At 48.5% G+C, this 14,719-nt stretch overlaps 2 protein-coding genes across 2 annotated transcripts; one reads left to right on the top strand and one right to left on the bottom strand.

Annotated features, from left to right (window-relative positions):
- Positions 1-299: 299 nt before the first annotated feature.
- On the top strand, positions 300-728 carry LOC120843203 (intracellular coagulation inhibitor 2-like). Its single transcript, XM_040214477.1, has one exon. The coding sequence runs from the start codon at positions 300-302 to the stop codon at positions 726-728; it is 429 nt and encodes a 142-aa protein (XP_040070411.1).
- A 36-nt stretch (positions 729-764) lies between these two features.
- LOC121047307 lies at positions 765-13,845 on the bottom strand. Its single transcript, XM_040502439.1, has 2 exons — positions 13,212-13,845; positions 765-919 (listed from the first exon to the last, which is right to left on the bottom strand). Exons 1-2 carry the CDS (start codon positions 13,843-13,845, stop codon positions 765-767), a joined length of 789 nt encoding a protein of 262 aa, XP_040358373.1.
- Between the last annotated feature and the right edge of the window lie 874 nt (positions 13,846-14,719).

Here is a 14,719-nt window from a genome sequence, read left to right as displayed (position 1 = left end):
CGACCAGCATCTCTGTCGCACTCGCCATGGTCTACGCCGGAGCCAGGGGCAAGTCCGAAGCGGAACTTTCCACTGCTCTCGGCCACACCGCAGCGGGACTGTCCAGCAGAGAATATCTCCTGGAGTCTTACAAAAAGATTCTAGCAGAACAGCAGGCTGATTGCAATGTAAGTTTGATGATAGCCAATGCAGTGTTTGTAAAGAAAACACTGAACGTCCTCGAAAGTTAGCAGAAAGAGCTTGTTGACATTTTTGCGGCAATGTTCCGGTCGGTGGACGTTGGCGCAGGAAATTCTGCCATGGAATCCGAGGTTAACGAGTGGGTGAAGATCAAGACCAGAGGCAAGATTTCGGGCTTCGAAATTCCCCCAAACACCATAATGGCGCTTCTCAATGCCATTTACTTCAAGGGGCTATGGAACACCTCTTTCGATCCCAACAATACCTCCATTCTTCCTTTTCATAACAAAGGAGCTGAGGTGGTTATGGTAGAAACCATGACGCGATTGGCTAAGGTACCGTTCACCTCTGAACCCCAGTTTGAAGCCATAGACCTGTCTTACAAAGGGGACCAACACTGCATGGTAATCATACTTCCAAGTGAAAAAAAGGAACTTCCCAAACTCCGCGACGCCATGACTGTCGAGAGCATAGAACAAATCCAGGGAAGTTTGAAAGATGAGACTGCCAAAATTCAACTTCCCAAGTTCGACTTGAAAACAGAGTAGGGCTTCGTCCCTGCCCTGAAGAAGATGGGTGTGCGTTCAATCTTCTCTGACGCCGATCTGTAGGGAATCACTGGTGATGGAGGGCTGAGGGTAACCGAAGTCCAGCACAAGGCAGCCATTGAGGTCAACGAAGAAGGAACGGTTGGCACCGGCGCAACAGTAGTGGTAATGGAAAAACGTGCTCCACATTCCTTTGCCGTGGAGAGACCTTTCCTCTTATACATCCGCGAGAAAGCTACCGGCCGTATGCTATTTTCGGGAGAAGTGCACGCACTCCCAGCCGCTAAGCCCACCCTTGGTTAGTGCAGTTCTGACCCAACAGATGGCGATGGGGTCGCCTTCCAGATCCATGCACGAATGCAATAAATCGTGCGTGGTTGCACTTCGATACAGTGTGGTATCTTTCTTTACTTTTCTCTTGAAATTGACATCCCTGGCCGTTCACTTATTTTTGATGGACAAGCTTTCTGGGGAGCGCGGCCCCGCTGCACCTATCCTCTTGCAAAGGAGCAGCTGCCTACGCTATCAGCTCGCACCTCCAGGATATGTGGTCCGAACAAAACGTGAAAATCGTCGTGATGTAATGGCGACTCTTTTAATCCTAGTCCTCTGGTCCCCTAAACCACAGCGCAGCAGCTGTGGTCAACTTGCAGCCTCGCGCTTGTTGGTTTCCCATCTCAGGATCGCTCACTGCGGGCATTCAGACATCTAACATTCACACGTCTGGTGCCATTTCTGTTTCTCGCCTGGTGTTCCAAGCGGCACATGACGACAAGTGCAAATCAGGCTGGTGAACACATGTCGCCATTTGTGTCTGATATTAGGAAACTGGAACCAGCCATAACTGAATAGAAAACGTTTGCGATTGAATACTGAAATTCACGTCTAACCTATCGATATCCAGTTTCTGAAAAATGTAAAACCAGAAGATGCTTCATACTTTAATGTCTCATTATTTTCGTTAGTTCACCTGATTCCGCCTTATTGCACGAGAGAATTACCCTAATTTAAAATGTGTTTTTTATTTAAAAATGTACAATTTCTGTACAGCTCATTGCTTACCAATTTCATTCACTATATTTAATTCACCGCTCGCGTAAATTATCCTCGACATTCGAACGTTATAAGTAGAGAAAACAATTGTTCAATATCAGAAACAGTGGTCTATTGAAAGTTAAATAATAAACTAACAACTAAGAATAAATGTAATATCGAGACATCAGAGCATCGTTAAGAAATAGTTATTTAATTTCAAATTAACTTCATGACATGAAAAGAAAGTTATAACATTTATAATGAAGCCGAACGGTATGCATGGTGAGGTTGCACGTAAACAAAAAAGCTCCTTGGTCGTGAGTGGTCTCTGCTACTCTGTTGTGCGTGGGCTTACGAAAATATTTGATATAACAGCATCATGTTGTTCAGCAATAGTAGAAGAAATTTGCTACGTTAAAGCGCCACTCCGTCAATTCGGACAATTTCGGGATAATGAGTGATTTCAAATTAAAAGGTACTAACAAAGGCGCACTACATCATTTACTTCGCCAAAAATGGGATATATATTGTTGAATCTCACATGACAAATGAGCAGAACTCTAAACCGAAACTTCGGCTCCGTTTGGCAACCTTCGCCTCGAGCCGCCAAGACCATGGCTATCACGTGGAACGAGATGCCACGTGATCCTTTATACAACGACGGGTGGGATTAGGGCGGGCGGGAGCCAGGCGCAAGTGTTTTATGCACCGCACCCTTCACAATATTTTGGCGTCTGCGACATTCGACGACGTCTGCACAACTGCGGCATGAGTCTGGGCACGTAATGGGAACGAAATTCCCAGAGACAATAATCGCAAACAATGAGAGAAAAGTAACAGCGGGACGGCCGGACGGCTCCCAAGAAGCGCGCTGCACAGGGGCGTTCCGCCAATCACGTGGACACCGCTGAGCGCTGAGAGGGGGCTCTGCTGACGTCACCCATTACGATTGCACAGAAAAGTAAAAATAAACACAAATAGGCAATGGTGATGGCGTTTAGCTCAATGCTGGCTACGCCCACGTTGTAGGCATGACTGCGCTGTTGGTTGCGCCTCAATTCGGCCGCTAGAGTAAGCAGATTTCGGCAACTCGGCGCGTTGCAAAGCTCCCCTGAACGTTTAACTTTTAATTATTTAAAGAACCATAAACCAACTGGCCCAACTTTCCACTTTGCTGCAAATTATTTCTTTCACAACGCGCTCTTTTATTTGTTCCCCCATCCATCATCAGTCGGTGTATTCCTTAATTAACCTAATTGCTGTGTCGCGCTGCCGGGCTAGGATCTATACGTATGCCATTCGACGTGGATGCTTCCCACAGGACGTTATTGCGTTATTTCAAATGCGCCTTGTGCCGTTCCACTTCTTTGTCCTTGTCTTTTTCGGTGATTTTAATTATTTAAAGAACCATGAACCAAGTGGCCCAACTTTCCACTTTCTTTAAAGGAGCTGTGCAACAATTTTTGTACTGTGCACAAATACCGTTAAAAACGGATCCCTAACGTTAATGACCTATGAAACACGCGTTCGTTTTTCACCCCACGCAATAGAAGTCCCAGAAAAAAATTTAAGAAAAACGAGCAGCGTTCACCCCCTCAACTCGCAGCCAGAACAAGCGGCCACGTGATCTGGAGCCGATTATATGCCGCTAGTGTTGATCATAGCCACGCGCTGGGGTTGGCAAAGCGCAGGACACGCGCTGAGTTCCAGACATTGTTATGGCTCGGCTGTTGTCGTCGTTGCAGCGATTGGACAAGGGTCACAACGCGAACGCTTCTCGAGCTAGCAATTGTCACGAGCCCAAGTCGAGTGCCCACGCAATGCTCGGGTCCAATCTATGAACCGCATTCAAATATCGTCACTTGGGTGTACTGCGATCCCCGAGTTACGTCATCAAATTTTGCAAAGGAGAGATTGAATGAAAATGATCGCTTTTGTCCTTGAAATTACACCACACCAAACGAGTTTCTTGGCCAGTCGCGTTGCGTGTGAGTATCCTTGACTCCCACTAGTGCCAGTAAGCTTGTGTAGAGAGAAAAACATTCCAATTGAATATCGTTGCACAGCTCCTTTAACGAACATTTAGACAAAACTAGGTCGTAATATTTGAAGTGTGGTCTTCCTGGCTGACACTGAAGACTACTTTTTTTTTTCAACAACAAAAATAAAGCCTATTTTTTAACAGCTAAAGTCACAAGTGCTTTAGGTTAGTGTTTTGGAATTTTTTATGTTAAATGAGCTGTCCAGCGATTTTAACGTTGAAAGAATTGGCATCTTCGAAATTTGACATTGTTCATCTTGTCACAAAGAACAGAAAACACACCTCCTTCTTTCGAAATGTTGCGATTCCGCCGCGTGATCGCGAGGCAAAAATGAGAATATTTCCCAACCTGCGGCCGCGAGCGGCGACTATGAGAAACACGCGGCGTGACGTCGATGGGGAATCTTGTATAAATATTGCAAGTTGTGCGAATACCTGCTCGATAAAAGGTAACTTTTCTATAAACCTTGTTGTTCCAACATAAATATAAATGCGTCAAAAACCTGGTATCATGGACGAAACTTTCATTTTATTCAACCATGGTTAAAAGCGCTAAAAAAAAAAACGTACGCAAGCTAGAAGACAAACACGCGCGATGTGTTTGTCTTCTGCCTTGTGTACGTCTTTTTTTTACCGCTTTTAACTATGGTTCAATACAGTCAACACCCACTAGCCCAACAACAAGTTCTTTTACAAAAGCGTTTATTATGGTTTATTATACGGATTTGTAGTGGCGCCATCTATCCTAGGTCCACAAAACCGTCAGCTGTATCTGCCACCGCGAACAGCCGCCAGAAGCCGGAGGGGAAGGGGGACAGAGCCGCACAAGTATGGCCGGACCCGGATGAGACTTTCCTCCTTTCACCATATTGTTCGCGCTGCGCCTGCCAGCACGTGGTCACGCGGTCGCTGGCGGATGAGTTCTCGCTGCTCACTGATGGCTCAAGGGAGAGAGCTTCACCGGAACCCCGCGTGACCCCCATTGACATCACAGCGCACGTGACTCGGAAGATGGTGAATGAGTTGAGAGATGCCAAAAACCTCAATCTTTGCCCATTTTTAAAATGAAAACTAGAACATGCAGGAAAATGCGGTATTTTTGCTTTTTATTTCAGAAAGGTCGAGAGACCAACTCCCAAATTATTTAAGCAAATCACTGAAAATGTTGCACAGCTCCTTTAAGGATATTCAGCAAAGAAAACGGGATGGGTGATTCCTCGGGGGCAGGCGTTCATACGAGACTTTACGGTATACGCGATTTAAGGCGTGCAGTATTTAAGACTGTGCAAAAAAAAAGTAAACGACGATTTGATGTTTTAGTACTTCTTACAAAACCAGGAATGCCTGCCCATTCTTGGAGAACATACATCAACATGCCGTTGTTGGCCGAGTTGTGGCACTGACGGGATGAAGCAACGCGCCCAAACAAGTGCTTTGAAGGCACTGGTACGGGACGGAAATGAGCACAATACTTTTATTTATTTATTTATTTATTTATTTAAAAGTTCCCTCAGGGCCCGAAGGCATTACAGGGGGGACCGGGTTACATCACTGGAATTTAACCACATACAATAAATAACAACCTATGAATGCAGAACAATTTGTACACATTAGTGAAACGCTGAAATGTGAACATTGTTAAGACAATCTTTGAAAGCAACGCTGTCAGATGGTGATACCACAGACGTGTTATTCGTCTAGATACGGTATATTTCTGAACAACAATAAAAACATTTACCTTTCCTCGCATTCGAAACAGACGACTTGGACAACCAACTCGCGCGGTGTTGCCCCTCGTGCTGCTAGAGCTTGACAGCTTTTGGCAGACTAAGTCTATTTACCTGGGCCGGAATAAATCGTGGTCATTCCCGCTAAATGAAAACAGGCTCTTGGCACCAATGCTCATCAAACGAGAATAACCTACTTTGACGTTGAGACAACCACATCAGTATAAAGCTTTTAAAAATAAATCTTTTTTGGTGCAACATTTGCGCTTGGGAGCAGGATGGCGCAGCGAAAGTGGGTTGGTGCACAATGGCGCAATTGGCGCAACGCTTCCACCCATGGGTGGAAGCGCTGCCTTCGGTAGCGTTATCCCAATATTGGACAAGCAGATTCATTTGTTGCTTATGATTGACTTTGTTCGGAGACTCGTCAAACGCAACAGCTACGAATTGCACACTGGCAAGGCACGACAGCGGGCTATTCCTAAAGTAGGGTGCAATACCGTGGCAAATTGTACGCCCCGCCTTGTCTGTCACGATCTGAAGTTTTGCAGTGACTTCATACGTCACTTTCGTCACTCTTGTCCAGCTCGCTTGCACCTTTGCATTTAATTGCATTATAATAATAATAATTATTATTATTATTATTATAATCACTTCATACGTGAAGCACGGTAAGGGGAAGAGTGAGGCCAACGATTCTTTTGAACAGAGGAATCCGTGAATCGCTACCTCGTTTATGCACCAAATTATCTCGACCTCTTTCAAGGCGCTCTTCAACGGAAAGCTACTCATCAACGTCTTCACGCTTGTTGTGGTGGTTGCAGGCTCCTCGTGCGCACATGTGCTATCTCCGCTACATCCGGCCGAAACGTTCGTTGCTGCCGTAAACAAACGACAGAAGTCCAACTTATGTTATTTTCGCCGAGACTGAAAAGCAGCAAGATGCAATTGGCTCGACGCGTGACTGGAAACTGCCGTGTCTTGTCGCTAAAAGAAAACGTTTTGAGGCACATTGAACATTCAGAGTTGTGATGATCATTATGCATGGGCTTAATCTAACTTGAAAATTCCGAAATATTTGCGTTCGTTCAGTCCGGACCCAAAAAGCACTTTCTTGTCGCCGACATCGTCAGTGAAAAGATTTCACTTTGTAAAACCCAAAAAAAAACGCGACGCAAAACCAGTCCTGCATAACTAAACATTCGCCGACGCACCTTCGACCATGCGCTCTGTGGCCGCTGCCAACAAAGAGTTACAAAAACACAATTAAAAAAAAGAAGAAACAGGGAACCACTGATGCCCAATTTCGGCCCTAGGCCTAGCACTGCTAGCGCACGCTGCTTAAAATTGCCAGGTTCTTGGAAGAAAAAAAAGAAAAAAAAAGAAGCCAAACCTGCAACCCCGGGGCTGCTTTCCCACTGCATGGCCTGGACTGGATTTGTCGGCTGTTCCCTTTGCATTAAGTGAGCAGGGTTCACACTCCGCTTTAGGCAGAATTTATTCCGTATTTTTCTGTCATAAAGTTCTCAAGTCTCCGCTTGGTGCACTTGATGGCATTTTTGGCCCGTTTTCCTGACTGGGCTCGCTTTTTGACGATATCCCTGACAATTCCCCGATTTTTTCCGGCAGCTAAAATTTCCACGACTATTTCCGGCATTTTCGGTCACTAGAAACCCTGGGTCATTCTCCTTGGACGAAAATAAACACTTGGCGTTGGGCCGTGCAACAATTTCAGTGCTTTGCTTAAATAATTTGGCCCCGCAGGGGGCACCTGTGAAAGCAGGTGTTTGGAGAGTGGCGTCTCCACGGACCCCGAGCCATGCGGGTTCGCCCGCCCACGTCTGGCTGTGCGTGGCTTTCCCGTGTCTGGGGAAAAGGGCACCCTGGTGGTTGAGCCACGCCCGGGGTAGGTTTGGACCCTTCGGGGCCCCCCGGGCGAGGCAATACACCACTTCGGCCCCTGCTTCTCATAGACGGGAGTCCTGGTAAGGCCCGGCCAGGATGATTCAGTCTAGTCGCCACTCCTTCTACTATCCCCTCCCTTCTTTCGCCCTTGTCTCTTCCTCCTTTTCACTCTTCTCATTTCTCTTCTTTCCTTTTCAACTTCTTTGGCGGCAAGGGCTAACCTTGGGTGGTGACAGATACTCTCGTCCAGATCCACACTTGGTTATAGTTTCTGGGTAGCGCTAATAGAGTAATGCTTCCAGCAAAGCCATATTTGTTATGGGGTGTTACCTATTCCCTCGTTGGGCTCCGTGGTGGGCGGCGCGCCACAGATTCTGAACACCCTTTGCCTTTTTATGGCTCCCCTCTCTTCCAAACCCCGAGCAGAGCGACCCCCCAAAAGGGTTCGCCCCGCTCCCCCTACTTTTGAAAAAGCCAAAGAACCCGACACCTTTTCACGATTTCTTGTACTTCATGCTGCGAACGACTCTCTACCGTTATCAGAGATGTCACTTTTCCTTGTCTCTAAGGTCCTAGAGCAGACGATCGGAAAGAATTACAAGGCAAAAAAACTTGCTGGAGACCTCCTCGTTGAGGTAGAAAACAAAATTCAAAGCACAGCATTACTGAAGTTGACTAGCTTAGGTGAACACCAAGTTTGTGGAACCCCGCACCGGACTTTAAATACAGTCCGCGGCGTCATCTTTGAGGATGACCTCCTTCAGTGTACTGAAGAAGAAATCCTTGAAGGGCTGCGTCGGAGTGCTGTTGTGGCCGTGCGGCGAATCACGCTACGACGAGACGGACTGGAGATACCAACCCGACACCTAGTCCTGACTTTTGAACTCCACTCTCTGCCTTCCACCGTGAAGGCAGGGTATCTAAACTGCAGAGTTCGTCCTTTCGTTCCAAACCCACAGCGGTGCTTTCGTTGCCAGCGTTTTGGGCATGGCTCCCGAAACTGCCGCGGCCGAGAAACTTGTGCGAACTGTAGTGCCACTGACCACGTCGCTGACATATGTGAAAACGACCATAAATGCATAAACTGTGGCGGACCACACTCCGCATTTTCACGCACATGTCCGAAATGGAAGGAAGAAAAGGAGATAATTACATTTAAGGTCAAACACAATCTCAGCTACCAAGACGCTAGAAAACAGCTTGCCTTCAAGACAAGGGGTTCATATGCCGAGGCAGTGCGAAGGGGACCCCCACTGTCTATGGCATCCGTGGAGACGCAGACTTCCCCGGAAGACCTGTCATCTCCGCAAGGGTCCTTTTACGTACGTCCGAAGACAGTGGGCAACCCACTGCCTTCATGCTCCAATGAGTGTATTGTGCCCTCTAAGGAGGGTGCTGCGCCCTCCAAGGAGCCAGACGTGTCGTCACCGGCACTAGCTGGCCCTTCTGGCCGAGGTCGGGGGCTGCCTCCCCGTGCCTCTGGCAGCTCTTCAAAGCCTGGGCGGTCAGATTCACCTCTACCGCCCAAAGGACCCAAGGTCTCATTGGATGAGAAGATGGATGTGAGCGTCCCACTCTCCGATAAGGACCTTCCTCTCTCTCAAACAGGCTCTGTTTCCTCGGCCTCCTGCGAGGCTGGAGGACGGCCTAAAGACACAGCAAAAAAGAAAACCATCCCACGGATTGTGGCACCAAAAGACACATAAACTACATTTCACACTTTTTGCGTAAAACACTTATTGAGGCGTTTCCTTTATTGAAGATAAATGTATTTCTTCCTTCAGTGGAACTGTAGAGGCCTCCTGTCTAACGACGATGATGTGAGCGATCTTTTAGAGGATCACCGGCCCATTGCATGTTGCTTACAGGAAACACACCTAAAAACCACCCACACCAATGTTTTAAAACACTTCCAGGTGTTTCGTAGGGACCGTACACATGCAGCTCACGCAGCTGGAGGTGTTGCGGTGGTTGTCCAACGTTCAATTCCTTCTAACGAGGTAGCCCTGCAGACTTTACTTGAGGCGGTGGCTACACGTATTTTGTTAGATCGAATAATTACAGTCTGCTCATTTTATGTACCTCCCAATTATCAGTTACATATGGAGGAGCTAGAAGACCTTGTTAATCAACTTCCTTCACCTTTTTTACTTTTAGGAGATTTTAATGCACACAATCCCCTGTGGGGTAGTGACAGACATTCTAGAGGGGCCCTTGTTGAACGTTTTTTGCTTTCTGCGGGATTGTGCCTGCTGAACACAAATGAATCTACATATTTTAGCTCAGCAACTCACACTTTCACTTCCATTGATCTATCTATTTGTCACCCATCATTATTCCCATTGCTTTCTGTAATCGATCCTTCAGACAGCGCGATGGGAACAGAACAACAGTTTATTTCCGTATGAGCGTTTATATACACTGCGCATGTTATGAAAAGCGAACGCGGCTTGCGTTGGTGATAGGCGCCGACAGCGATAACAACAAATATACCTTGTCACTACATGGCACTCCTTTCTCCTACGATTAGATGCACAAAACAATAAAGAACGCTTGGTTAATCATTAATGCCATAGCGTACAACAGGATGTCGATTGCGTGTTGATCTTCGTGGTGGAGCCGGAGCTTGCGTTGCTGACTCCGTGCTCGCCTCCGGCCGCTGCGACGTTCCCGCTGTAGGTGGGAGCCTGAAGTGATAGTCCACCCTTGTGCTGGCATCCCCTTGAGGCGCCGTCCAGGCTCGTCTCAGCTGGTTCCGGTGTCTGTGATGGCGCTCCCCGTTGTCCAGTTGGACCGTGTACGACACCGGGCCTCGCACTTCCACCACGGTAGCTGCTTTCCACCGGGGTCCTGGATTGAAACTCTTTGCGTAGACTGCGTCACCCACAGCAAAACACTTTGTTGGCGACGCCTGAACCTCAGGTTCACGCTGACGATCTGGGTGAAGTCTGTCCAAGGCTGTCCTCAACCTCCGCCCCATCATCAATTCTGCCGGTGACTTTCCCGTGACAGAATGCTGCATGGTGTGTTGTTTAAACAAGAACCGCGCAATCTTGCACTGAGTTATGCCTTCCTGTTGTTTCTTCAAAGCTTCCTTGACTTCTCTTACCATCCGTTCGGCCCTGCCATTACTGGCGGGATGATAAGGTGCTGCGAACACTGTACGAACACCGTTCAATTTCAAGAACGTTTGCAATTCAGCACCAATGAACGCTGTGCCATTATCAGAGACGATTACGTCTGGTACCCCGTGAGTCGCAAACATTTTCCTTAAGCTGGTGACGACAGCTGAAGATTTCATTGATGGCATGATTTCTACCTCTGCCCAGTTGCTGTACGCATCAACTACAATTAGAAACACTTCTCCCTTGGCTGGCCCCGCGAAGTCTATGTGTAGACGACTCCATGGTTGATCTGGCTTGACCCAGAAATGCACTGGAGCCTTGGGGTCGCTTTGGCGGTTACTTTGACACGGCTGACAGTACCGCACAAATTCTTCAATCTGGCTGTCCATCTTTGGCCACCACATAAGCCCTCTTGCTGAAGCTTTCATGGCACTCATTCCCGGGTGGTTTGCATGCAGCAACTGAAGTACCCTCTCTCTTGCCACTTGCGGGATGACCACACAGTTTCCCCATAGTATGCAATCACGATGCAACGACAACTCGGACTTCCTTACCTCGTAAGGCGCGAACGTATTATCCGGTTGCCTCGACGGCCAGCGACTGAGGATCCAATCCTTGACCTTGGATAAGATGCAGTCTTCCTTGGTCATCCTTGCGATGTCTGCCGCCTGGAGTGGAGCATACTCGACAGCTTCAAGCAGGAGCACGTCCCCCGGTGGCTGTGGCTCGTCTTCGTCTCCCACGATTGGCAGACGACTAAGCGCATCAGCGTTGGAGTTGTCTTCGCCCCGCCTGTACTGAATGCAATAATTATACGCCCCTAACAACAAAATCCAGCGAAGCATCCTGGGCGACAGCACTTCTGGCACCCGCTTCTCTGTGTTGAACAACCCCAACAGCGGCTTATGATCCGTTACTACGGTAAAGTCTCTTCCGGCCAGGTACTGGTGAAATCTTTTCACTCCAAAGACGACTGCTAAACCTTCTTTGTCAATCTGGGCATAGTTGCGTTCACTAGCACCGAGAGTTCGTGAGGCGTATGCTATAGGTTGCTCTTTCCCGTCATCAGCCCTATGCGCCAGCACGGCCCCTACCCCGACAGGCGACGCGTCGCAGCACAAAACCAACGGCCGCTTGGGGTCATAGGGAACAAGTACTGCATCCCAGCTAAGCAACTTCCTCAGCTTTTCAAACGCCCGCTGGTGCTCACCTGTCCATTTCCATTCTTGCTCGTGGTCCAAAAGCCGATGAAGGGGTTCCGCCACTTCTGTCTTCCCCTTGAGGAAACTGGCGTAGAAATTTAACAGCCCCAAGAAAGCTTGAAGCTGCTTCCTGCTTGTCGGCGGTGGCGCTTGCTGAATGGCGTCCGTCTTGGCCTGGCTCGGGTGGATACCTGCGGCATCGATTCTATGTTCCAGGAATTCAATGCTTGCTTGACTGAATTCACACTTTTCTTTGTTTACTCTTAGCTGCGCTCTTTGCAGACGCGCCAGCACGGCTGCAAGCCTTCCCGAGTGTTCGTCTGCGTTGCTTCCCGATATCAAGATATCATCGAGATAAGCCTTCACCCCCGGAATCCCTGCCAATAACGTGTCGATGGCTCGCTGAAACACCCACGGAGCCACCGAGATTCCAAACGGCAGCCGCCGGACCTTGCATAGCCCTTTAATCGTGTTGACGGTCAGTATTTCTGCTGATTCATCATCTAGGCTGAGCTGTTGATACGCCTGAGTTAAGTCGAGCTTGGTAAAAATTTTACTCGACCCCAAGGTCGCTAGCATTTCCGCGGTCGTGGGCAAAGGATACCCGCTGCTTTTAATAGCCTTGTTTACGGTACTACGGTAATCCCCACATAAACGCAAGGTTCCGTTTTTTTTCCTCACCACTACCAGCGGTGTCGCCCAGTTTGAGTACTCAACCGGCTCCCAGACGCCTTGTTGCACCAGGCGATCCACTTCCTTGGCCACGTCGTCCTTGAGGGCCAGCGGGACAGGACGACTCTTGAGAAACACCGGGCGGGCGTCCTCTTGAAGCTCTATGTGAACTGGCGGTCCGTTGAATCCAGGCAGGTCACTGCCGAAAACCTCAGCAAAACGCGATGTCACGTCCTCCACCTTCATCTGCTGAATTCCACTCAAACGGATACCCAGCGACTCAAACCAGCTACGTCCGAGTAAACTGTTACCACGCTTCTTTATTACTAACAAAGGTAGCTCTGCTCTACAGCCTTTGAATTTCACTTCCACGTTTGTCCGACCCACCACGGACAATGATTCATTCGACCAGGTTACAAGCTTTGTGCCGGTTTCTTGCAGCGGTATCTGGCCTCGATTCTTCTCGATCAACCGAAACGTCTCTTCACTCACAATCGAGCAAGATGCTCCTGAATCGACTTCCATCGGAACTTTCTCTCCTTGAATGTGCACTTCTACCATGAACTTTTCAGCCTGTTCACGCACTTCGCATACAGAAAACAATGCGCTCATTTCATAGACGCCCTTGTTTTTTTCCTCCCGCTTGCGCAGGTCAGTTGGCTTCCGCGGCGTCCGATTCTCGTCTTTTGAACGACAAGCTTTTGCCACGTGTCCAACCTTTTTGCATTTGAAACAAGCAGCCTTTCGAAAACGGCATACATGCGGAGCGTGCTTACCGTTGCAGCGGAAGCAGCTGACGTCGTCCGCCTTGGTGTCCGGTTTCATGCGTTTCGCTTGAACCAGACCCTCGCTTTCTTTGGTTCCGTCTTGAGCTTGCCTGCATATATCGCGCTGCTGCTTCTCCGTTGCCTCCGCCGTCAGCGTCATGTCGTACGCCACCTCGAACGTCAGGTCGCGTTCTGCGAGCAGCCGCTGTTGAACCGCTTCATTCTTGATTCCGCATACGAACCGGTCCCTCATCATGACGTCCAGTGGAAGCTGTTTGTCACCGAAACCGCAGTCTTCAGCCAGCTTACGGAGTGCCGTAACATACTCCGACGCCGCCTCACCCTGAGCTTGGTTTCTTCGGTAGAATAAGAATCTTGCGTACAGCTCCGAAGGCCTTGGATGCATGTGCTTCCGCACCGCCCCCTTGATGTCGTCGTAGCTCGCCGCCGTCGGTCTTGCTGGCTTGACCAAGGTCACGATCAGCCCGTAAGTGTCCTCGCCGCAACAACTCAGCAGAACCGCTCGTTTTTGCTCGTCCGTGGTTATCTTGTTTGCAGCGCAGAACATCTCTAGCCGTTCGACGTATTCATCCCAGGACGCATTCGTACCGAGACGATATTCGCCGATCCTGCCGACCGACATCTTGCCTTACTCAACCGGGACTCGCCCGTCCGTCGATTCGCCTCGTCACCAATGTAATAGATCCTTCAGACAGCGCGGTGGGAACAGAACAACAGTTTATTTCCGTATGGGCGTTTATATACACTGCGCATGTTATGATAAGCGAACGCGGCTTGCGTTGGTGATAGGCGCCGACAGCGATAACAACAAATATACCTTGTCACTACATGACACTTTCATGGAAGGTCATACCGAATCCTCACGGAAGTGACCACTTTCCCATCATCTTAGAATTAAACCATCTTCCCATGACAGTCCCAACACGCTGTCCTCGTTGGAAATTCGAAAATGCCAACTGGCTTACCTTTAAAGAATCATCTCTTTTTGCATGCACATCACTTGACGATCTCGATATCAATAAAGCCACTCAACATATCACTCAGCACATTTTACAAGCTGCCATTCTCTCCATCCCCATGACGTCCTCGCATCTGCCCAGGAGACCAAAGCCCTGGTGGAACAAAGATTGCCGTTTGGCCAAAAAAGAACAAAATCGAGCGTGGGGTATATTTAGGCGCTACCCTACAACACACAATCTTATTGAATTTAAGAGAAAAAGGTCCCAGGCGAGGTTGATTGGAAGGCAAGCTAAGAAAATAAGTTTTAGAGGGTACGCTTCTTCAATTAACAGCACTGTATCTGCAAAGAAAGTCTGGGATCGCGTACATAAAATTGACGGCTCTTACCGGGCATTCACTGTCCCACTCTTGAGTCGGAATGGAGTTTGTTCTGCAGGCCTTGAGGAACAGGCCAACATCCTCGGTGAACACTTCGAGTATGTCTCCAGTTCGGAACATTACACCCTAACGTTCCAGCGATACAAGATCAATGCAGA

Source organism: Ixodes scapularis, unplaced genomic scaffold (genome assembly GCF_016920785.2).
Source record: "Ixodes scapularis isolate PalLabHiFi unplaced genomic scaffold, ASM1692078v2 PGA_scaffold13__105_contigs__length_92229423, whole genome shotgun sequence".
In the NCBI taxonomy this organism is placed as follows: domain Eukaryota; kingdom Metazoa; phylum Arthropoda; class Arachnida; order Ixodida; family Ixodidae; genus Ixodes; species Ixodes scapularis.
This window is presented reverse-complemented; position numbering and strand designations above follow the sequence as displayed.

Bases quoted from the DNA above. Each gene is read 5' to 3' on its own strand.
- LOC120843203 (XM_040214477.1), top strand. From the start codon at position 300: ATGGAATCCGAGGTTAACGAGTGGGTGAAGATCAAGACCAGAGGCAAG.
- LOC121047307 (XM_040502439.1), bottom strand. From the start codon at position 13,845: ATGTCGGTCGGCAGGATCGGCGAATATCGTCTCGGTACGAATGCGTCC. The intron at 920-13,211 runs GTAAGCACGCTC...TCCACGGCAAAG, and splicing joins CAGCTGCTTCCGCTGCAACG to GAATGTGGAGCACGTTTTTC.